Source organism: Vulpes lagopus, chromosome 23 (assembly GCF_018345385.1).
Source record: "Vulpes lagopus strain Blue_001 chromosome 23, ASM1834538v1, whole genome shotgun sequence".
Taxonomy (NCBI): Eukaryota; Metazoa; Chordata; class Mammalia; order Carnivora; family Canidae; genus Vulpes; species Vulpes lagopus.
The window spans coordinates 63,187,788-63,213,981 of NC_054846.1; the positions used below are offsets into that span (position 1 = coordinate 63,187,788).

Genomic DNA, 26,194 nt, shown 5'->3' on the forward strand with positions numbered 1-26,194 from the left:
ACCAAACTAATAATTTTTGAAAAAACCTGTAGGTTAAATTAATATGTATCTGGAAGTAAATTATGAATCTGCAAGTATAAGCAAAGCCCCAAAATACTTTTCTCCAAAATTTAATTAGGTAAAACTCTGATATATCAACCCTTTCCTTTCTTCAGCTTAAATAAATGAATGTTTTTGTCTCTGAAATAAATGAAAAACTTAACTGAAGTTTCTGTTGAAACCTAATTCTGAATAAAAGTAATATCAGTATTAGTGTCTTCTATTTCTAAATTACATCTAAATACTCAAAAGCTTCTTTTGCATATAGTATTGTTACTGGGCCAATCAACAATAAAAGGGTACTTTTCAAAAGTGAAAAAAAAATACATTAGCAGCTTAAGTTAGGAAAATGAGGATCCTGTAGTATATTTTTCTAATACTTGGTCCCTTTGATTTAGCTGCCAAACAGCAGTGAGGGCTTAAATACTTAATAAAGCAACTCTCCAAAGGACCTAAGACCAGGGGTGAAACTTGTTGATAGGGAAATTTTTCAAGGTGTAGCTTCAGGGAAGGACACTTAAGAACTATAGCTTATGTTTTCAGTGTTTTTTAGAGTAACACATGAATGAATTTAAACTGATGATTTATTTGGATTAAGATTTCCCTCTTAGAGCCTGAGTTATCAGTAATATAGGAAAACAGAAGAGAAACCAGTACGAAAGGTCAAGAGACAGTGCAAGTACAAGATATGAATGAGGCAAAAAATAAAAAGGTTGTTTTCAGTGACAGTTGCTAATACAGGTGAGGCGGACTCCCATTACTAAATCACTAAATTGCATTTTGGCCTCCATTTAATTTCCTCATAGGTTTTTGTAACAGGAGAAAATATACTTAGGCAAGTCCAAATAGAGAAGATATTAAAAGTAAGGACTTGTAAGTTAGATTTGATTTGAATCCCAGTGCTATGTGATCTTGGGAAAAATGTCTAATATATCTGAGCCTCACCCCTGTTCTCTGTAAAAAAAAAAAAAAAAGTAGTTCCAATTTCACAGGAGTCATGGGAAAACAAAATGAGGTAATGCAAGTAAAGCATGTACCATAATGTACATGCTAACACATGGTAAGCACTAACTAGTAGCTGCTCTCATTATTTTAATTATTATTATCAATCTGGAAAGATTTTACCAACACTTTATATTTGGTAGGTGCTTAATAAAATTCTTTCAAAATCTCACTTAATTCCTACTCTGATGATTATAATGTATGTAGAACAATTATTAGCTCCATTTGACAACTGAGAAAACAGGTTGAGAGAGAAAAATGTCTCTTACAAGCTATGGGACCATGAATTCCTTTTCCCAGCTTTATATCTCCCCTAAATGACTTTATAATTGAGTTAGGCAGGAAATTATTATTATCAATATTTATAAGAAACATTATTGTACATAGAATTAATGATGTAAAATGCTTTTTACAGATTTTGAAAATGAGCCAAGAAAAAATTGAAATATTTGAAAGTGAGTTGTCAGAAGAGAGAGAAGGGAGAAAGCAATTGACATCTGATCTTAATACTGTGCAGATGGCTTTGAAAGTTAAAAGTGAGGTATTTTATCACTCAGGATGTTATTTCCCTCTTTTTGCATTCCTACTTTAGGGATTTCGTGTTACCATTCATTTTGATTCTAAAATAAATCGTAGCTGTAGAATATGCGTTTCTGTTAGTAATAATGAGGTGAGTATCATTTCCACAAGCTGAGTTCCAGCAGCCTTTAAGTAGCAGGTGTTTGGTTCTTATGGTGGCCATGGAGTCATGGACTTGTCTTTCCTTTTAACTGCTTGTCCTACCATCTTGGAAAGGTCTATCAGGAGACAACCAGCCTATATTTGGAAGAGACACCTGGAAGTGAGTTCATGGAAGTCTAGATCACCAATTTGAAGGATGGTGACACTTAACTGGTTTGCAGGGGGTGGGGGTGGGCGGGGGGTGACAGGCAGTGCAATGCCCCAAATCCCACCTTGATGACCTACAGGGATTTTCAATGCAATGAGGTAGGAAACTGATGCCACTTGCCCTCTTCCTGTGGTTTTGGGTGGTCACTCTCTATTTTCCCTCTATTTTCCCAATGCCTTCCTCATCAACACTCTCTTCCTCTTCTGATCTCAAGGCTTTGCGAAAATAGCAAGTAACTCCTCTCCTAAAACAAATTTTATATCACCTGTTCCCTTTATGGGGCACCACAGATTCTCAGGCCCCAATCATCCACCAACTGAACTATATATTCCATGTCATCAATGTAAAAATTGGATAAGAATCTACATATAACTGAAGTGTTTTCTCTCACGGATCTAAAAGAAAATCAGAGGACTAGAGGAAAGCTTAGTTGATTATGTCACTGAATATATACAACATTAAGTAAGGCAGCATAATTTGTAGCTAAGAACAGAGTTTGAAGTTGGTCAGACAATTGAATGTCAGCTTTACCACTTCCTAGCTATGCGAACTTAGGCAGGCCACTTATACTCTCTGAGCCTGTTTTAGTAACCCTAGCACATGGGATTGTCGCAAAATTAAAAGTACAGTTGTTCTATAAAAGGTAATTTTTTAAAAAGATACATTTAAAAATAGGCAATATAACTAATGCAGGAGTTGCTGAAGAATTTACCTTTCTACAAGCCTTGCTAAAAGTAGGAATGACTCTACAAACCAGTCCTTCAACCTATGAATGATAGAAATTAAGAGTGCTCAGTTTAATTAATTGATTTAAGTAAACTTTAACTACTAAGAAAGTAGTTCTGCCAGAAAAATAAGTTGGAATATTTAAAACAAAAAAAAATTTCAGAGTCATTTTAAAGATTCCTTTTTAGAAGTATTATATCTCTTATGGAGAAAAGTCTTGTTTTATTTTACTAAATATCTTTATTTCTTAATCAGGAATTACAAAAATCAAAGTCAGAACTTATATGCCTTTATAATGAAATTCAAAGTCTTCCAGGGACAACAAAAGACAGAGACCATTTTTTAACAGCATATGACCTGCTACAAAGAGAGAATTCTGAATTAGAAACAAAGGTGAGACTGACTTATTTAAATGTTCAGTGTTTGACTTTATCTTTTATTCAGATAAGAAAAAAGGAAATCAATTCTCAGGGAAATATTACTTGTAAATTAGGGTTTCTTTTATTATTACAGAATATATTTCCATATAGTTTTGGTTATAAGCCAACCTGTGTCTCAGAATAGACTTCAACTAGTATGTCGCTCTTAGGATTAATCAGTGAATTTTTTACTTTAAATCAGTTTCCCAACAGCTTAATTTTTGGAGCACATATTATAATGTAAAAGGTTTACCTAAAAATAGAACTACCAAATGATCCAGCAATTCCACTATCTAGGTATATACCCAGAAGAATTGAAAGCAGGATCTTGAAGAGATACTTTACACACCCATTTTCATAACAGCATTATTCACAAAGCTAAGATGTGGAAGTAATCCAAGTTGTTTATTGATGGATAAATAGATAAGCAAATTGTGGTGTGTACACAATGGGAACTCATTCACTCTTACAAAAGGAGGGAAATTGTACAATATGCTACAACATGGATAAATCTTGAAGACATTATGCTAAGTGAAATAAGCCAATCACAAAAACACAAATACTGTATGATTCTAATTATGTGAGGTTCTTAGAGTAGTCAAAATCATAAAGACAAAAAGTATAATGGTGGTTGCAGGGGCTGGGGGAGGAGAAAAGGGGGAGTTATTATTTAATAGGTAGAGTTTGTTTTACAAGATGAAAAGAGTTCTAGGAATGGATGATGGTGATGGTTGCACAACAATGTGAATGTATTTAATACCACTGAACAACATACTGAAGTGTGTAAGGTTAAGATGGTAAATTTTATGTTATGTGTATTTCACTACCATCCCCAAAATTTAAAACAAACAAAAGTTTACTTAAGTGTCTTCAACTTTAAACCTTCAAATCAAAGCTTTTTTTTTTTTTCAGCTACACTGAAAATTAGGCTTATACTTAGAATTAGGAAAATGTTTAAATGTTCTGACCCCAATGTGTTCCCCAAGTATAAAAATGGCTGCCAGACCAGGGTTAGAAGGAAGGGTTGTCTGTAGGGTGATTTCTGGAGTCCCACTTATTATTAACAACTCCTACATGAAAATTCTCTTCCTCAGTTACTCTCTTGGTCTTGATTAAAATGGTAGGAAGGAGTGAAGGCTTGAACACACAATTAAAACATATTTTCATACCACATGTGAAATGGAAGATTAAGTTTAGGCCTCATTTATCCTATATGAATTTGTTGTCTTGAAAGTAGGGTGCAAGTTGCTGAGGGATTGGGACATGGATCTAATAGTATGTGACCTAGAGAAGGAAAGATGCAGAACATTGTTTTGTCTACCTGGAAAGGTGGATACATGGGGCATAACCTATAGATGAGCTTTGTGAGACCTTGTCATTAAAGTGAGTTATCATCACACTGTACAATTAAAGGATCCTGTCTTATGAAATATCACTGGACAGTGTAACACAGAAGATGAACTGAGGCAACAAGGATATAATATAAAAATGAGAGATCCAGATCACTATCCTGGTAATCTGGCTCTCCCTTTCTCTCTCTCTTAAAAAACTTTTTATTTTGAAATAATTTCAGACTCATAGAAAAGTTGCAAAAATAATACAAAGAATTCTCATTCTCATTCTCACCCCTCCAATGTTAACATGGTACCACAGGTGCTTTGTCATCCTAGCGCTGTCTCCCTTTTTCCAAGAATACCCTTCTTTAACACCATGGATTTACATATCCTTATGCTTACGGTAAAAATGGATTTGCATAACAACTGCAAAATGTTAAGTTAAATTAGAAGAAGAAGACTTCAAATAGGATATCAATTTATATTATATGTCAATAATCATTTAAGCATTCAATGGACTCAATGTACTTTCTCATAATTCTATATTAAAACATACAAAATAGAGTATTTTCTCACTTAACTTTTACAGGTCATGAAGCTTTCACAAGAATTTGAACAAGTTAATCATTTTACTGTAGCTGCTAATTTAATTGCAAGTGAAAGTATCTGTAAAGATCCTGTGTCTAAACTACCAATTTTGGAATTAGAGACTCAAAGCCCAAAGTTGGAGAGAGAGGAACTCTGGTAAATTGAGAAAGTCCCATATCACATTAATTATTTGGGGGGTATACTTTATTTGACTTGATCATTGTAAGAATTTGACATTCATTTCCAAATGATGTGAGCAGAAAAATTAATTACAAGTGAGCATTCCCCCAAGGAGTTTGTCTTTTGATATATTATTACATTTTTAAACCTTTTATTGCTTTTAAAAATAAATTTATGCTTTTAGTGGGAAATTTGGAAGGCATGGAAAAATAAAAGGAATGATAATAACCCATAGTTTCGCCAGGGAAATACGTTAATGTCCTAACTTAGACTATACTCTGCTAAGAGATTTTTTTGCTGTTTTTATTTAACACTGCATCTGATAATTCTTTTGATTACCTTTCTTTCTTTCTTTTCTTTTGTTTTCTTTTCCCTTTTCTTTTCTTTCTCCTTCCTTCCTTCCTTCCTTCCTTCCTTCCTTCCTTCCTTCCTTCCGTCTTTCTCATTAATCTTGCCCTCTAACTCTTATATTTCTACTTTTTCACCAAAAATATCTTTCACTGAAGCTTTTGAGACTTTGGGCAAATGCATTACTCTGCTTCAGCACAAAAACTAATAGATCCAATCAAACTTTTTCTGGGCAAAAGCCTAGAACTAGGTCATCTACTATTATAGATGGCAATTTTGACATATACTATATACTAAAGGATACATCATCAGTAAACTAGGAAAATATGGTCTAGGTATAGCCAAATTTATATCTTTGTAATGTTTTAACATAGAAGGAGGGGTTTTGTTTTTTGGGGTTTTTTTTTGCTAGTTTTGGACCACTGAATTTCATGCCTTCCTGAAAGTTGCTTTTAACTTTAGAGTGTACTCTGAGTCCAAGATTCACAATCATGAAACCTAATTGCAGAAGGGGAAAAAGCATATTGGAGGCATGGTGGGGGACAGGCATGATAGTGGTCACAAGAACAAAAAAGCCAAGAAGCTTGGCCACAGCATTTAAGTTTGCTATAGGAAAAAAAGGAAGTCTACTTCTTGAGCACTGTAATGGTGTATTACCAGGTTTTTGAGGGAGATTGTTCCAGTACCTCTATAAGAGGTAAATCTATGAAGACCAATTAATTCAGATATGAGCCATAGATGAAGAGATAGTGGCCTAGACTGAGTAGGTGGGAGTTGAAGTGGCCAATCTGAACACTCTTCAGAGAAGATATAGACATTATCAAAGCTGACAAAAATCCACCTAGCTGAAATGGGATACTTGCCACAGGGAGCAAGGCTGTGGCCTTAATTCATTTGGAGGTGGGGAACCTTGCAATGATAAATGTACTGGACTTCTGGGACAGCCCAGAAGTCCAGTAGCTCCGCGGTTTAGCACTGCCTTCAGTCCAGGGCATGATCCTGGAGACCCGGGATTGAGTCCCACGTCGGGCTCCCTGCATGGAGCCTGCTTCTCCCTCTGCCTGTGTTTCAGTCTCTCTCTCTCTGTGTCTCATGAGTGAATAAATAAAATCTTAAAAAAAAAAAAAAAGATACTGGACTTCTTTATCAGGAGCCCCTTGCTACCACCTGTTTCTATTACTTGGTCCAAATTACTTCCTATCACTGGGTTTGTGAGAAGCTACATATCTGCCCTATCTCCTCTTCTCAGATTGTTTTCTCATTTATCTCCTGTACCCCCCTTCACAGTCCCCATTTATCTCAGCTCCAGTACACCATCACATTAGACAATAAAATTCCATATCTACCATGTGTCAGGTACTGTAGGGAGAAACTGAGCATACAAAATAAGACATAGCTCTTACCCTCATGCTCCATATAGCCTGCAGAGGGGAGATAGACAATTAAACAAAGCAGTCCTGGAAACCATGGGTGCACAAAAGAAGTGACCTGGCTCATTCTTAAAGGAAGTAACAGACTGAGTCCTGAAGCATAGGTAACCCAGGACCAAACAAATGGTGAGGGAATAATTTTTAGGGGGATTATGACATGTGCAAGAGAAGGCCTGATTTGTTTGAGGAACTCAGTAACCTCGGCACTGCTACAGCACAGAGCATGGAGAGAGGAAATGGGGAAGGAGACGATGAGAGTGAGGAAGTAGGCAGGGACCTAATTATGAAGGAAAGTGAGTAATTGCATGGGGAAGTTTGGACAGTAGGAAACTACTGCAGGGTTTGTTAACATGGAAGGGACCAAAGCAGATTTGGCCTGTTCACTCTGCCTGCTGTGGAAAAGAGATGTTAGCACAGGAATGAAGTTTGGAGGCTATCGCTATAATCTGGGTGAGAGAAGATAGTGATGTGAGGATAGAGAAAAGTAGATGGAATTGAGAAGAGGTAAAATCAACAGGACTTAGGGACTAATGAGTATAGGAAGTGAGGAAGAATGTATGGTCATCAGGGACGTGGGTGTGGGTGGTGGTTAAGGAAGACCTCCAAGTTTCTGGTTTGATGGTGTCATCTGTTAACACAGTTTTGAGGGAGGAGGGAAAAGAGTACAGCTTTTGATACATTGACTTTGAAGTGTCTTTGCAACAGCCATGCCAAGAGTGAAGCCTGGACTGGAGGTAAATTTGAAAATCATCAATAAGTAGACAGTAACGGAAGTCCTGTGATGGATAAGATAGTCCCGTAAGTTGCTTAATGAAGGTACCCAAAGGCAGAAACATAAGGAAAGCCTCCCCATAAGAGACAAAAAAGAATTACCCCAAAGGTAACTGAGACAAAACAGTCAGAGAAGTAGAACAAAAGTCAGGAGAATGTGCCAGAAGTCCGGTTAGAGAGTATTTCAAGAAGAAAGAAATAGCAAATAATGTCATGGACTGCCAAGAAAATAAAGAACAAAAGGTAACTACTGTATTTAGGATTAAGAATGTGGTTGAAGACTTTAGTAAGAGTTGTTCCAACGAAGGGCAAAAAACAAATGGCTTCCTAGATCACATCTCATGGGATGATAAACGGGAGTGAACTGGGAGTGAGTGGAATTTGAGGAAGTGAAAATGGCGAGTGTGGATGCTTTCCAAAGAGTTTAGTTGTGAAGGAGAGAAGGGAATATGGAGCTGAGGTAAAAGGAAATGTTCAAATGTTCAAATGCTGAGAAAGACAAATGGGCAGGTTTAGGATTCTGACTACCAGAGGGAGCCTAGCCTTAGGAGATGGGCTACCTGGCCTGGTGTAGGGGAAGGAAGAAAGGGAGAATGGAAAGAGATCCAAGTGGGTTTTTAACTGGAGAGGAAATCAAAGGACTTGTTTGATAGTTTGTGTCCTCTGTGAAATGGGAAGGAAAGTGATATGCTGAAAGAGAGTAATGGAAACGTCAGAGTGAAAGAAGTTTGAAATAACTGTGGTAATTGGAAAGGAAAGCTTACTAGGGAGGTCAGGCAGTGTTGAGGGCCCGGTTAAGGCTAGAGACCATGACTGTATATGGCATTTGTCTTTGAGAATATGTGATGTGTGGGACAACATTTAGTATAGGCAGAAGAAGACAACTGGATTCCTCCAGGGCTAAGGTTTTGCCACATGAGTGCACTGGAAGGACAATGGGGGGGAAAAGTCGAACATTTCATTTAGGCAGTGATTAAAATCATGAACACTAAGCTTGGGGCATCTGGGTGGCTCAGTTGGTTAAGCATACAGCTCTTGATCTCAGCTCCGATCTTGATCTCAGGGTCGTGAGTTTAAGCCCTGCACCCACCCTCCAGGCTGGGTGTGCAGACTACTTAAATAATAATAATAATAATAATAATAATAATAATAATAATAATAATCCCTAAGCTCTACATTGGCTAAAGAAGCAAGTAAAGGGAGTTGATAGAAAAAGAGATAAGGAATTGAAGGTATTTACGTAAAAATTACGTAAAAAGGAAAAGCTGAAATCTGGATATCTAATTTTAGTTATTTTGGAAGTAAAGTGTTTGCTTATGATACAACCCACAGTGTGATTATGCAAGTAGTTGGCAAAGAGGGAGAGATGAGGAGGTAATTGGAGATAAGGAGACTGAGGAAGTGAGATGCCAAGGCATTGGTAGGTGATCTGTATGGTCCTTGGAATCTTCCAGGATGATGGTAGGATTTGGGGTGAAGAGGCTGCCAGAAAGCCAGGAGCTAAAATCTTCCACTGAAAAAAAGTAGAAGGTGTTACAGCATGGTTCCATGCACATAGAAGGTGCTCCATGAGCCAAATTGATTGATTCTTGTAGTACATGTCTTCTACTAGATTTTAGCTCCTTTAAGGTAATGGACTGTGTCTTGTTTTTCTCTTGTTTATAATGCTTTCCTTAAAGAGTAACAAATCTTTAGAACAGGAGGGACCTGAAGATCTTCTAGTGGTTTTCACACTGCAGCCTTCCAAGACTTTAGGAACTCTAAGCGGGGGCTCAGAAACTACCTTTGGAGATGAGGAAAGACTGATGAGTGGGACTAGGAGCTCTCCACTCACATTTCAGCCAGAGAAGACTCACCTTACCTGTTTTATATGTGGTCTTCTGTATAAAATTTTACTTCAAGAAGGGGGCCACAGCTAAAATATTTGAAAACCACAGCTACATAGCTACATAGCTAAGGCTTCTCCTTTCACAGAACAGGTCTCTGAGACCAGAAGAACTGAAATGCCTATTTTGGTCACAGTCACATACTTAGCAAGTGGTCAGCAAGACTGAAGGAGGTTCCGAGTCTCCTAACTCTGAATTAGAGGTTACCACTTTACCTACTTTGGAGAGTCATAAATATCCTAGGGGCAAGAAGGTGCTGGCACACTTGGGTTGTAAGTAGTTGCTATGAAAGTGAGCTTTATGGTATTAAAAATGGCTCAGGACTCAGTCTTTGTATATATATATAACATGGGAAAGGGACGGGTAAGAATGAAGTCCCATCTACTTTGTTCTGGACTATCTTCGGTGTCTAGAACAATGCCTGACACATAGTAGGTACTTTAAAATATTGGAATGAATGGAGTTCTCCTCCTACTCCCCCTGTGTACTTGCATTACAACCCAAAGTTGGATTTCTGATGGTAACCCTAAGCTGATCTCAGCCTGGATTTGCTTTGTTAGGATGCTTGGGCCAGAGCAGCTGGTAGCTTCCTTTGACTTTAAAGCCTTAATGAACTGTCCTTCTAACACACACTCGTTCACCATCTCCTTGCATTCTCACTACCTTTATCAAGAATTATTTGTTAAATATTCAAGTTGATTTTTGTTTCCACTTCAACTTGACAGTGAATTTATATCCATTTCATAAACTACTGACACATTTTCCATCTTCCTCTACACGATTTCTTCTCCAGTCCAATCCATTTGGTGAATAGCCCCTCCATTCACACAGTTGATCAAACAAAAACCTAAGAAGTCACTGTTGCTTCCTCCCCACATCTAAACCATCAACAAATCCTGTCAGTTCCACCATGAAAATATAGAATATTTCATCTGTTTGTTTCTATTATATCTCCACTGTTACCACCCTACTCTATGACACTGGTATCACTCACTTGGACTATCACAATATAGTCTTCTTCTTCTTTTTTTATTTTTATTTTTTTTTAAAACTATTTTTTTTAATTTTTCTTTATTTATGATAGTCACACAAAGAGAGAGGGAGAGAGGCAGAGACACAGGCAGAGGGAGAAGCAGGCTCCATGCACCGGGAGCCTGATGTGGGATTCGATCCCGGGTCTCCAGGATCGCGCCCTGGGCCAAAGGCAGGCGCCAAACCGCTGCGCCACCCAGGGATCCCTCTTCTTCTTTTTTTTAATCACAATATCTTCTTAACTGACCTCCCTGCATTTATACCTCTTTACCAATCCATTCTCCATAGAGCAGCCAAAGTGGTCTTTTAATGATGCAAGTTGAATGAGATTACTCCTCTGTTAAAAACCTCTCAATGGTTTCCCACTGCACTCAAAATAAAGTCTAAACCCTTACCGTGACCTATAAGGCCTTCCGTGACTTGGCCTTTGTCCATCTCTCCAATTTCCTCACTGTACCGCTCTCTGCCTTGTTTATCATGCAGCCTTTCAGAGCCTCTAGCCCTTAAAGCACTTTCCTACTTCAGGAATTTTGCACTGAAAAGCTGTTCCTGCCCAGAATGCTCGTCTGCCAGATTTTCGTGTGGCTAACTCCTTTGCACCTTCTCAGAGTAGTAATCAGTAAGCATCATGTTAGGGAAAAATCCTAGCTCCTGCTCTGCCATGTAGACTTATCATAATCTAAATATCAGGTTTACTTGTTTGTTGTGTGTCCTTGTATTCCTCCTCTGGGCGCGTGCTCTATGAGAGCACAGTCCTGGCTGTCTCGGTCACCACTAACTTTTTAGCACATAGAACAGTGTTTGGTGGGGCACCTGCATGGCTCAGTCAGTTGGGTATCTGAATCTTGATTTCAGCTCAGAGCATGATCTTGGGGTCCTAGGATTGAGCCCCACATGGGGCTCCGTGTTCAGTGGGGAGTCTATTTGAGATTCTCTCCCTCTGTCCCTCCACCTGGCTCACAGGCTCGCTCTCCCTTTCTTTCTCTCTCTCTCTCCCAAATAAATAAATAAATCTTGAAGAGAAGAAAAAAAAAAGAACAGTGCTTGACCTATAATTGATATTCAATAAATATTTGATAAATGATTGAACTAATCTTTTCCTTCCTCTCTGGAAGCAGAGTTCTAGTACTACCCATCCCTATTCTGTTCTACTAGGCTTGATTCATTTTGATCATATCTTATACATGTAGGTTTTCAAAATGCCTTCACATTTTACTTCATAAGATCCAACAAATCCCATTTTATAAATGACGACACTAAGACTCTGAGAGATTGTGCCTTGCCGAAGGTTACCTAAGTAGTAGGTAGAAGATCCAGGATTAGAACTCACAGCTTCTACTGTGTTATAGTCTTTCTTAAATCTCTGTATGTGTTCAAGACTATGTTCAAGCTACTAGAAAAGGAACAGGGTAGGGATTCTGCTTAGGCACCTACCTGTTGAAGCCTAGTGACAACTGCAAACTTATAAAATGAAATAAATAACAGAAGGGGTGAGTTTCAGTCAGTAACAGATCCTTTCAAATAAAGATTAAGAACCAGAGGGATGGGAGGGGGGATGAAGGAAATAGCTGATGGGGGTGAAGGAGTGCACTCGTTATGATGAGCACCAGGTGTTGTATGGAAGTGTTAAATTACTATATTGTACACTTGAAACTAACATTATACTGTATGTTAACTAACTGGAATTAAAGTAAAAACTTTAAAAAAAAAACACAAAAGAAAAGTTACTGGGGGGAAAAAAAGGACTGTGTTAAAGGAGAAATTTGAGAGTCACAGTGAGTTTTCCCAGCCCTAAAGTACAGGTGTGCACAATGCAGGACATGTTCTCAGCAATATGTCTTTTCTGGCTGGTGGTCTACTTTTGCTTACACAACTTTTACATTATTATTATCATTATCATTATTACTACTACTACATGAAAGAAAATAAAGTAATACCTAGTAGTATGTACTACTTTTTAAAATCTGTTCAGTTTGCCTTTTGTTTCTGCATCACACATTTTATATCTTTTGAAAGGACAAAGACTTCCTTTTGGAGGGCATTTATTTAATGGATAATTGTCCTCATGTATCAAGAACACTTTAAATTCCCATATTCTGAGATATTGCTAATTCTTCTTAATTAATGAATTAATGTGAATGCTGTTCATTTATCCAGACCATTAATGAAGATGTAAAATGGCATCAGCCCCAGGATTTTACCCTAGAGAGCACTTAACTCATCATTCCCTCCAAGTCAAAGAAGACTTACTGACTGCCTTGCTCTAAATATGGCTTTACAAGCACATCTCATAGACCCACCTGAGAGGAAGACCATTTAAACTTTATCCTTAAACTATGGAAGCATAATGAAGGCTACTTCCCTTTGCCATGTCAGCATGGCCCCCATGCAATTATAGAAGGAAATTACATTTAGGTCTGGCTAAGTTTACTCTTTATAAAGTCATTTACCCTTTTAAATGTGACAAATCAATCACCTTCATAGATATTACACCTAAATGACCAATTCATATTTGCCCTTTCTTTAAAGAAAGATTTTTAGTTTTAGGTACTTGTAGACTCACATGCATACAGTTGTAAGAAATAACAGAGAGGTCCCATGTACCCTTTATCAGTTTCCCCCATTGGTAGCATCTTGTAAAATTATAGTATAATATCATAACCTGGGTATTGACTTTGATACAGTCAAGGTACAGAACATTTCTATCACCACAGGGATCCCTTGTATTGCTCTCTTATAGGCCCCCTCCCAACATTTCTCCTACTTCGCCCACTTCTTAACTCTAATTCTTAACTCTAATTCTAATTCTAACCAGTCTATTCTCCATTTCTCTAAGTTTTTCATTTCAAGAATGTTATATTAATATAACCATACAATGTGTAGCCTTTTTTCACTCAATTCTCTGGAGATTCACCTAATTTCTGTATCAATAATTGGATCTTTGGGGCATCTGGGTGGCTCAGTGGTTGAGCATCTGCCTTCGTCTCAAGTCGTGATCCCAGGGTCCAGGGATTGAGTCTTGAATCAGGCTCCCCCCACCCCCCCAGGAAGCCTACTTCTCCCTCTGCCTATGTCTCTTCCTTCTCTCTGTGTCTCTCATGAATAAATAAATATAATCTTTAAAAAATAATTGGACCCTTTGACTTATGTAGTATTCCACAGTATGGCTGTTCCACAGTTTAACTGTTCATCCATTGAAAGACATCCAGTTTATTTCTAGTTTGGGCTGTTTTGAATAAAGCTGCTATAAATATTCAAGTTTTTATATGAACGTAATTGTTCATTTCTCTGGGATAAATCCCCAGGAGTGCAATTTCTGGGTCACGTAGTAACCGTATGCTTAGGGGTTTTTTTGCTGTTTTTTAAGACACTGATAAGCTGTTTTCCCCCAGTTACTATAACATTCCCACTAGCAATATAGGAGTGATCCAGTTTCTCTGCATCTTCACTAGCATTTGGTTTTTTCACTTGTAAATTTTAGCCATTCTCATGGATGTATAGTAGTATCTCATTATAGTTTTAATCTGCATTTTCCTGAAGTCTAATAATATTGAGTATGTTTTTATGTGCTTATTTGTAGCAGTCTATCCTCTTTAGTGAAGTCTCCTTTTGTGTCTTTGCCTATTTTCTAATGGGTTTATTTTTTCACTGTTAAGTTTTGAGAGTTCTTTATGAATTCTAATATTAGTCCTTCATCAGCTATGTGATTTGCAAATATTTTTCCCAGTCTGTAGCTTGTTATTTACCCTCTTTTTGGGATTTTCTCAGTGTGAAGTTTTTCATTTTGATGACGCATCAGTCTTTCATTTTATGAATCATACTTTTGGTGTTAAGTCTCGGAACTCTGCTTAGCTTTAAATCTTGAAGACTGTCTCCTGTGTTTTGTTTTGTTTTGTTTTTTACAACTTAAGTTCATTTTGCATTTGAGTTTTTATTTTAATTATTGTACTTTTCGGTTCCAAAATTTCCATTTGGCTCTTCCCTTATATCTTCTATTTCCCTGCCAAGACGTTCTAGTTCTTTTCTGAGACTTTGCATTTTTTCATGTGTTTCAGCTGTGTTCATAAGTGCTCATCAAAGCATTTTTATAATGGCTGATTAAAAATCTCTGTCAGACAATTCTGACTTGTTGGTTTTATCATCTATTTTTATCTTTTCTCATTTTCCGGGAGTTTGGTATGAGAAGTAATTTTAGATTAAAATCTGAATATTTTGGGTTTTATGAGACTCTAGGTCTTACTTAAGCCTTCAGTTTAACTGGCTTATTCTGATACCACTCTGGCAGGGGGAGTAGGAGGGTGCTGTCTCATTACTACCCCAGGTGGGGTACAAGTCAAGGTTCTCCATTCAACCTCCATGGACACCCAAGGAAAGAAGGGCCTCCTCATTACTGCTGGTGAGGGTGGGAGGCCTCTGCTTATCCTGCTCTGGCTGTGAGGGGGAAGAGTGCCTGGTTACTGTTATCCACTGGGTCTCTATGATACCACATGTAAGTGGGTAAGGGTGGTCCTGTTAGTGAAAGTCCTTACTCTCCACTAGACCTCCTCTGACACCACCCCAATGGAAAGGAAGAAAGGTGTCTCCTCACTGCCAGGTGGGGGTGAAAGTCCAGACTCCTCATGTCAGCCTGGCAGAGATAAAAGTCCTTGCTCCCTGTTGGCTTGTCACACCACCCTAATGGGGTAGGTGGGATGCTTCATTAGAGCCTGGCAGAGAAGGAAGTATAGACTCCTAACCTGACCTTGGCTGACATGGGTGAGGGTGGGACCACAGTTTTTTCTGTGGTGTTTGGCTGGAGTAAAGCAGTTATTGCCTGAAAGTTTTCTTACTTGTTTTGCTGTCCATTTCTTGGTCCTCTGTTCTTGTTGGTGTTGTCTGGGTTGCCAGCTTCTTCAGATGCAAGTCTAGGATACCTGAGGTGAAAAGAAAACCCACGAAGCTTACAGTCATGTCATTCCTCGAGTCCTGAGTACTCTAATTGGGTCTGCCTTCTCTCTACCTTTCAGAGTCTTCTTATGTTTGTTTTATCTATAATGCCAGGCTTTTAGTTGTACTTGGTGGGAGAAACAGGAAAGTAAGTTTACTCCATCTTCCCAGAAGAAGTCGGCTTTTCTATTCTAAAAATTATGAGATATATGTTTACATTTTCCCAGTCTTCAATTAAATCTGGCTTCCACTGGGAGTAGGAAAAGGAACAGAGTTTATGAAGGATGGGGAAAAAAAATCATTGTATTTTATCAGAAATTTATTTTTAAAGCATTTTAGTCTTTCATATTGTTTTGGATAATTTGAGTATATTATCTTTAAAAACCTGCTGAGTTGGGGTGCCTGGGTGGCTCAGTCAGGTAGGCATCTGACTCTTGATTTTGGCTCAAGTCATGATCTCAGGGTCATGGGATCAAGCCCCACATTGGACTCTGCGCTAGGTGTGGAGCCTACTTAAGATTCTCTCTCTCTCTCTCTCTCTCTCTCTCTCTCTCTCCCTCCCTCTCCTCCCTTTCTTCTTGCACTCTCTCTCTCTCTAAAAACAAAAACAAAAACACAACCTGCTGAGTTCAAAAAGAATTTTAATTCTTTTTTTGTATAATGCCAATGGAATTTTAAAAGGGAAAAAAAAACCTCCCTAGACATAATTTTTCCCCGTCATTTCCAGTTTTTTCTATATATACATTTCCCAAGGCATTATGTATGTTTATACACATTACATACATATATATTGTTCTACCATTTTATTTTAATCAGTATTTTTCATGTTGATGAACAGTCTTTATACCACTTTCAAGTTGATTTATCTTTAATTCTCTTAGCCATTTCTGTGTCTCCATTTAATCACTATTTTAAATAACATGCTTATGAGCATTATTATACATTCAGCTCTTTTCTTCTTATGAATTATTCTATTGCAGTAAATTCATTGGTATTCAATTATTCAGTCAAAGGGTCTGAACATTTTTATGGCTCTTGATCTGTATTGCCAAATTGCCTTCTTGAAGAATTTGAGCACCCACTATAATTTGTGAAGCATGCTATGCTAGGCTCCAAGGTAGCTGAAACAAATTTAAAATGAAGGGAATAAAAATTAACTCAGCATGTTTGTCTTCACTCTACTTGTCATCCACACTGCCTGACCATTGAAGGTACATTCCCTCCCCTTGGCTTCTTCAGCTCACAGTCTCTTGGTTTTCCTCCTCCCTCTCTGGCTTCTCAGCCTCCTCTCCAGGCTCTCATTCCTCTGCTTGTTCCTTGCAAGTCTTTAGGTGTCTATCTAGAATGGTGGTCCTCCTCTCACTTTCTCCCTTTTCCTTGGCTTGTGTTATCTGATCCTGAGGCTTCTGCTCACAATCTTCTGTATCTCTGTGTTCACCAAAGGCATCTCTCCAATCTAAATCCACATTCCCCCTTCTTGGTCTACCATCCGTTTGATTATTTGCCCCAGTCAGAAATATCTAGGTGTCATCCATTATTCATTTTCCTCCTCTGCTGCCACATCCAATTCATGACAAACTTTATCAATATTGTCTTCTGAATATTTCTAGAGTCCACTGCTTGTTTCCATCCCCACCATCCTGTTCTAGTCAATCACTGTTTATCACATAGATCACTAATAATCTCTGGTTTCCCACCAATGGCATCTAAATGATCTTTCTAAGGACATTCTCTCTTTTGCTGCTAGGCTTTTACCTATTTTATTTATTAAGTCACCTCGGAACATTTATTTTTCTCTTTTCCCACCTATACCAGCACCTTCCCCATATATATATATATATATATATATATATATATATATATATATGCAAGTATGCACATGTCTGTACCTTTATGTTTGCCTGGTTTGTCCCTACTCATCCATCAGGCCTCAGATTACTTAGTACTGGTGTAATCTACTCACTTATTATCCTTATTTTTCACTAAATTGTAAACCCTTTAGGGCAGGGTTTATGTCCTGTTGTAGCCCCAATGCCTGCTAAAGTGTCTGATGCTTATTGAGTGATTTAAAAAAATCTTTATAAGCTGTGTCTACCCAGTGCCATACTTAATATGAAAAAGTGAAAAGCTCACTTAAGCTGGCTGATTTGGAAAAATAAAAGTAAACTGGTTGATTTGGTATAGATGAAAATCTCTGATGGGTCATCTCCCTGAGTGTGAGTAAAAAAAATATGACTCATTTATTTTTAAAGTTTATGAGTAAGATAACTGTTCTGCTACAGAATTCAAGTTGAAAAATTTGCTTGCAGTACTGGTTGATATTTTTTTTCTCCATATTCTGCTACTATAACAAGCATTTTGACAGTTTTCTGTTGTTATATTTGTACCAAGTCCTGAACAAGGAGAAAGTAAGCAGAAGGAAATTGCAGAGGAGTCAGTAAAAGAGGGCACTTTGCCAAGAGAGAGGCAGAAGGAAGACTCACAACAGAACCAAGATATGAAGGGTGAAGGACAGCAGTTGACCTTGAAGCGTGAGGAAGTCATGAGGCTTAGTGAAGAGCTGAATCCTATAAATCAGAGCCTCCGGCAGTCTCAGAGCTCGGGGGATAGTTCAAATGACAGTAATGCCCAGGTAGGTGCTGTAAACACTTGCTCTGACTAGGTCCATTTCCTCTGGCCAGCTGTGAATGTGAGCACCATCTTTATATCAACATTAATCTATGTTATTAAGCCAGATCATCACCATTGCCTGAAAGGTCATAAAATGGCAATCAGGATCAGAACTAAGCCCATCAGCTGATCTACTTTGTTATAAAGGGTTCTTAAGGCTTCATTTAGGCTCAGCAGAAAGAAGTACTGATTGGGTGCCAATGTGTGCCCCCCGGGGAGGCAAGATAAGGAGGGGCAGGATCTGGGCCATATTTTCTATTCATAGTGCCTGGCTTAGATGTACAAAATAGTTTGGGTGGGGAAAAAGACCATAGATTTGGAATTATTTTAAATTTGGCTTTTGCTATTTACACAAGATCTGCCCGCTGGAGAAATCAAGGGAGTTCCTGCCAACCACACCTCAGCTTTTATACCTCAATTTTTCAGGTTCCCTCCTGTACAAATTAAGACTTCCCGGGATGCCTGGGTGGCTCGGTGCATCTGCCTTTGGCTCAGGGTGTGATCCCGGAGTCCTGGGATCAAGTCCCGTATCAGGCTCCTTGCATGGAGCCTGCTTCTCCTGTCTCTGTATCTCTCTCTGCCTCTCTCTGTGTCTCTCATGAGTAAATAAATAAATAAATAAATAAATAAATAAATAAATAAATTCCCCCATATGTACCTATCAAGGAATTATTCTGAGATCCACAGAGGGAGGCCTTTGTGCACATATGTAAAGCAACTTGAAATGACTGATAATATGCATTTAAAAATGGCTTCAAGTATATATTTAGGGGGGAAAAGGCAGAGTAATAACGAAGTCAAAAATATATTTGAGAAGAGATTCAAATATAGAGTCTGAAAACTGAGGCAAGTCACAATAAAGAAAAATAGATACCTAAAAGGAGATTCAGATACATTTGGAAGAGAAGGGAGCCATCACATCCATTCAGAAGACCAAAGGGGAGCATAACACCAAATGTTCAAAAAGAGGTTAATTTTAAATCCCCGAGAAGCTCGTTCCCTTTGTTGGGCAGGGAACAACAGCATAGGAGGCTTGGGAAGAGGCTGAGCACTGTGGTCACAAAGATTATAAAATCTTTGTTTATAAGCTTAAAATGATTAATGCACTTAAAAAACAATGAGTTGGAGAGTATGAGAAGTAGCACCCCAGCAAACAGCACTTGCTAATTTTATTTAATGTGTCCTTTCTCATTATTTGAAGAATCATCTTCCTATACCCAGGAGAGAGGTAAAAAACTATTAAATATATATAAATTATGTGGGACATCTGGGAGAAGAGCCACTTTGTGAAAGGGCAGATGGTTCTCTACACCACATAGCCTCAAGGGTTTCACTGAATTCTTGCAGAGTTCACTAATTTTGTTCCATAATAATGACTTTGAATTATTGAGAGAAGGGTAAGTTGCTCTTACTCGTTTATCTGACCATTATTAATTGAGTATTTATAACATGCCAGGCCCTGGTGTCAGGGCACATATGGCAAGAGACAAGATAGATGTGGGCCTCATGAGAAAAAAGAACATATTTATATTTTGAACTTTACATTTCCCAAAGCAGTATCGCACACACTATTTCATTTACGTCTTTAAGTAAGCAGAGAAGAAAAGATGTTTTAGATAGATTTTTTTTTCCTTCAGGGTGCTGTGTAATGATAATTTCAGAACCTTTTTCTGTGCAGAGGGTCCTTTGACCTACTGGTGGCTATAAATTGCTCTACTTTTTAGTTCTTGGGTCTGTGTAAATTTTTGGTCTTCACTGCTGTTGTTGGTTTAGTGTCTAGTGCCTAGCTGCTTATCCATGTGTGCTGCATCTTCTTAATCTTATAACATACACATTTAAGCAACTGTAGCTTGAGACCAGATACCAAACTTTAAAGAATGCTTATAGATAGTAAATACATAGAAAAAGAATTGTGAAAGCCTTTTTTATGAGTAAGCAGGTGAGCTCTATTGTTCATATGTATTTGTGATATCATTTGTGGCTGCTGATCGCATTTGGTGGCATAATTTCTGCTGTTCAACAGTGTTCCAGGTAAGGTTGTGATAGCTGAATTCGAGATTATTACCTCCCCAACGTTTGTGAAACGAACTGGAATCACCAATAATTAATTTTATAGGTTTAAAAATCTAGCTTCATGTTTTTCTGTAACATTTTTAAATATTTGCTTTGTTCCAGGACTGTACTAAATACCTTGTGTATATTAAGCAACACAACGAGGCAGGATATTATTGTGGCCACTTTACAGATAAGGAAAACTGAGGCCTTAGGTTAAACCATTTTCCCAGAATGACACATCGTGGTGGAACCTGAGTTGATCTACACTAGAGCTTGACCTCTTAGCTGCTGTGTCATTTGCTTCCCCCTGCTGAAAATTTCAAAGAAAGCATACACATCTCATGTAAAACTAATTTCCTGAGGACTGGCAAGACACCCGGAGGCCCTCCCAGGGTGTCTGTTGTTAGGCTTGCAGGCTCCGCAACTTGATGCATTAGTCCCCTTAGAATAGATAGATCTATCTGTGTCTTGGGGATAAAGTCACATTAAACCAAACTTTTGAAACTACTGGGTAAAATCAGAATGTCAGTTATTATTTTGTAATAATTATAAACAGCACTTGAACATGTTAAAATGAACAATACATTTACCTATAGAGAACTGAGAAAGACAAATCAAAATCTGAAGGATGTTTGATGAGTAGAGAGTCAGAACCATTGGACTTCATTTAATGACTGACATATTTACAGGTTGGATAGCCTGTTCCATCCACATTCACTGGATGAGAATATTTTTTTTTATTTTATTTATTCATGAAAGAGAGAGAGAGAGGCAGAGACACAGGCAGAGGGAGAAGCAGGCTCCGTGCAGGCAGTCCCTGACATGGGACTTGATCCCAGGTCTCCAGGATCATGCCCTGGGGTGAAGACGGCGCTAAACTGCTGAGCCACCCGGGCTGCCCTGGATGAGAATATTTAAGGCTCATAGGCTTTAATTGTTTCCACAAAAGGAATGATTCTGTCATTGGGACCAGTATATGGATTTGGTTCATGTTAAATTTTTATTTTATGAAGATAATATTTGAAAATATTAAAAGCTAGGTTTTAAGCATATAAAATTAAGATAATGCTGGTTCCAATTTGTTTCATTTTAATTCTTAAGGAATTATGAATTGAAGAGCCATTACATACACATCATCTGGTCTTAAGCCTTTAATTTGCAGATGAGTCAGCTGAGACTCAGAGAGGATGATTAACTTAATAAGTCTGATGATGGATCAGGAAAGGACACTTAATATTCTTTACTTTGCATTACTACATGGTTCCTACTAGCCTGAGTGAGTCCAAACACTTCTGTAATAATTTTCTGCCAAGAAGCATTTTATATGGTAGGGAAAAAATACACTTTATGTTGGTCACTTGACTGGTTGACCGGTAGCTTCTTTACTAGTTGCCTATCGTGAAAAATAGTTTGCATTTCTACTCTGGCAAAGTGACTTGACTAGAAAACGTAGGCAAGAAGAACTATTGTTCTGGTTTTTCTCATCTTCAAAACAGGCTAAAAACTTTGTACATTGGTATAAAAGGGGGTGCTTCTCTTGTATATCTCTGGGCATGTTAAGTGGCCATACGGGCTGCTGATTACTAACTGATTATTAAAAGCTGCCATCAAATAAATAAATAAATAAATAAATAAATACTGCCATCTGATAGTTAGATAAGAAGCTAGACTGGTGATCAAGGGTTTCCAGGCTTCAGGAGAATTCTTTTTTTCAGATGGAAGCAGAAGGCCCTTAAAATTAAGCTTGGTAGCATCCACAGTAATGGGTAATGTTACTGAGTGCTTATTGTGCACTAAGCATCATGCTAAGTGCTTGCATGCCTTTTCTTCCTTTTCTTACCCTTTACTCCATCCAGCAGTTATCATTATTATCCCCATTTTAACATGAGGAAAATGAAAAGCAGGAAGACTAAGTAACTTCTTTAAGATAGATTCAGGACTGAAACTAATTCCAGAGTTAGGGTTCTTAATAATTTTCCATTAAAGATTTTTTTCTAGGGAACTTAGACACTTGCAGCTCTAGGACAGGCAAATTGGATTCAGACTGCCTTTTTGACTAAACCAAGATAGGAATTAAAAGGCTTTACAGGACTTGGGGAATTCTGTGTTGCAATTCTGTTGTAAGCAAGAGAGAACTAGACTAATGACTTTCTGGGCTTTCCAGAAAGTCACAGGCAGGAAGTACACTGGACCCAGACTCAGGAAACTCTAAATATATGTCATCTATTGAATGGGATAAGGTTGGATTCTTTATCTACATAGCACCCCCATGTGAGCCTACCGGTTAGAAAACCCAGTGACTCCTCCTTTGGTCAAGGTGGTTTTATTGCCCTGGAGACCTGACAGGAGGGTGTGTGGTTGTTAAATAGTAACTGAAGAAGAATTTTCTGGTAGTAACAGGAAAGCAATGAGTAAGACTGGGAATTTAAGATCTCCTGCTAAATGTTCTCTCTCTCTCTCTCTCTCTCTCTCTCTCTCTCTCTCTCTCTCTCTTTTGCCAACAGATACCCCCCCCAACACACACACATACAGTGTATACTTTCCTTCTTCACATATTGGCTCTTTGAACTCCTCATTTAAAGCATGTTTTACCCTAAAATGATCATGCTTCTCTTTCCCTTCATTGGTATGAAAAGTGAGAAAGTTAGTTGTCTATACTTAACTGGTTTGCTCAAATGATTTCTTTGATATTTTCACTCCAAAATAGTAGGAATTAAGTTATATGAACATGTACCAACTAGCCATAAATATAAAAAAGAGTAATTTGCTGTCGGTAAGCCAACTCCAAGAATATTCACGCTCTGGCATTGCTGCTTCTGACAGCTGGAACCCATGTTTTACCAATATTCTTTCAAATTGCCCATGTTCCTCTTTTAAAATGTTTGTTTAGCCTCCATCATCTGAAGAAAAATTGAAATACCAGCAGCAAGAGGATGTACAAAAGCTTCGCCAGAATTTGCACCGGCTCCAGGTTTTGTGCTGCTCAGCCGAAAAAGAGCTCCAATATGAGCGAGGAAAGAACTTGGACTTGAAGCAGCACAATAGCTTACTTCAAGAAGAAAACATTAAGGTAATTCTGGTGGGCATAGCCTTGATTGAGGGGGTGGGGGTTGTTTGGGGGGAGGTCTCAGTTGCTAATTGGCCCAGGGGACAAATGAGTTTGAATTCCCCAGCTGCATAATTCGTGATAGGACCCACAGATGTGTGGACAATATGAGCTCTCTGCTCCGACTTTGCCCTACCAAGTAGGTACACAGTTCAGTTGTTTCTCTGCTGTTGAACTTGTGTGTGTACTGTCAACCTGTAAATGTGGAAAACTTTTTTAAGTTACACAGTCTTTTTTTTTTTTTTAAACATTTTTTTTTAATCTTTATTTATTTATGATAGTCACAGAGAGAGAGAGAGAGGCAGAGACACAGGCAGAGGGAGAAGCAGGCTCCATGCACCGGGAGCCCGATGTGGGATTCGATCCCGGGTCTCCAGGATCGCGCCCTGGGCCAAAGGCAGGCGCCAAACCGCTGCGCCACCCAGGGATCCCAAGTTACACAGTCTTTTGAAATCATTAGCTAAAAGTTGTAACAATAAATTTGAAGGACCTGACCCCAAATGCTGGAGGTCCTGCTCTAGTTCTACCTATAAACTTATTTATCCCTAAGAGCTCTATTATTATTGGTTGAATTATATATCAACTGCACCGAGGTACAATTAATTCATAGGAGGCAAAATTGTTCTTCCTGACATGAGACTATCAAAAGTTAGGAGGACAACCCCCAAACATGCTTGTTTTAAAATGATCTATATAGAACTGCCATCCAGAAAGTCATCTAAATTTTATGAATCACATAAATATTCAGACTGAACCATCATGTAAAATAGTGCTTCCTTTTAATTGAAATTCGATTCTGTAAATGTATATTAGGGGCCTAGTTTCTGTAAGTCCCTATCTAAAGTTCTGGAATTCAACATTCAACAAGCATGTGCTGAGTATTAAGTCATAGCCTAGGCAGGAAATCTTGTTAATACTGAGGGTTTAACTCTAGGTAAAACTGATACAGTTCTTATCCCCTCGTCTGTAAAAGTCCATGGTCAAATCCTGCCTGCCTCTTGTTTTTTTGTAAATAAAGCTTTATTGGCCCACAGCCACACCTGTTTGTTTACATATTATGGATGGCTGCTTTCGCATTATAATAGCAGATTTGAGTAGTTCTAACAGAGACCATGTGGCCTACAAAGGCTAAAATATTTACTCTCTGGACTATTACAGGAAAATTCATCACACCTAGTGTAGCGGGAACAAGGTACCTTCTTCAAAAAGTGACCTAAGAATGGATTAAGAAGGGTCCCTACTTTTTAGGAACTCAAAATCTAGTAGGGAAGATACAGAAGAAAATAAATAGTCATTTATGTCAAACTTTAAGGGAAGCCCTTCTAAAGAGTCCTACTATTCCAGGATTACTTGAAGAAACCTCTTCCTTATCCTTACCCTTCATGATTTTGAATTTGAATATATTTTCTCAAGCCTTTGTAGTTTTAAGTTAAATCTGAAATTTCCTTATAAGAGGGGGTTTCACTTTTCAAACAAATTTTGAGATCATTTCAACTGTCTAACTCTGAGCGTATTCAAGCAATACTATATCTTTCTTAAGGTGTAATAACCAGATTAACACACATTATGATGCCTTATCTGTCGTTGACACCCCAGAAATATTTGTTAAATTAATGAATGAGTCCTTTAGGGATGGGTAAATGATAGATTGGTAAAAGTTCTGTTCTAAATCGCCTTAGTGGTGGGGTAAAATATTGGCCATTTCAATAATGAGATATCAGTGTTTTGGCTGGTTCCTTAGACAAGGCACCTAAATGGAGTCATTACAATAGCCAACTACCTTTTTATTTTTTTTAATTTACTTTATCTCTTATAAACCTCCCTACGGCTGTGAAGGGTCAGCATTTTATAGATGAGAAACTGCAAAGCTAATGCATCATGGAGTCAGAATTTAAATCCAGGTCTGTTTCTCTCTTTCCTGTGAAGAGTTAACTTTCCGTATTACACCTCTCCTCAACTTGGGATCATCTTGGAACCTCAGCTTTGCAAACTAAGAACTTACTTTTAAAAACCCACTCAGAAATGATCAAACTCTGGGTCTCTGGCTAATGTTAGACATATTTAAGATTAATTAAGAAACTAGATTATTAATTTATTGCCTTTAAACCATTTTATTATGACCTAGAACACTCAGAAAGTACATAAAACCTAAAAATAGAGTTTAACAAATTGTCATAAAGTGATTACCCATGTAACCACCACTCAGGATGAGAAACAGCACATTGGCCACCTACTAGCAGTTCGTGCCTCTTTCCCATTGTAATTCCATCACCTTTCCGTTTTAGCCGTAACTGCTAATTTTGACAATAACCCTCTTGCTTTACTTTATAGTTTCACCACCCATATATGAATCTCACACAATATAGTTTAGTTTTGCCTATTCTTGTGTCTATCTTCTTATGACCTACTTTGGAAGGTCCATCCATGTTGCAGTATATAGCTATTGTTCATTTCCTTTGCAGTCCATCATAAGAAATTGCCATTATTTATTCTCTGTATGGTTTATGGACATCTTATATGTTACCAGCTTGGGGCTATTAAGAAGAATGCTATAGGCTTGCAGAGCTTCGGGCAGAGAGCTGTTCTGCCCCCACCAACACTGAGACACTATGCTGGATCCTCTTATTTGTGATTGAATACCCCAACCTAAAGCTAAAGAAGCCCTCCTAGATGCACATCATTGGCCATAATAGTGTTTGCTCCACTGTTACCTCATTTCTTCATTACCAGCATGGCCAAAATACTGTGTGTTAGCTCTATGACTGATGATCATAGGTCCCGGAAGCCTTTAGC

The 26,194-nt window shown here is 38.1% G+C and overlaps 1 protein-coding gene across 1 annotated transcript in view; it reads left to right on the top strand.

Moving 5' to 3' along the window:
- The window catches only part of CCDC30 (coiled-coil domain containing 30), a 117,761-nt gene that overhangs the window by 50,515 nt on the left and 41,052 nt on the right, over positions 1–26,194 (top strand). Inside the window, 1 exon segment of the mRNA XM_041739070.1 lies at positions 23,186–23,365. Coding sequence (XP_041595004.1) covers positions 23,186–23,365 — 180 coding nt within the window.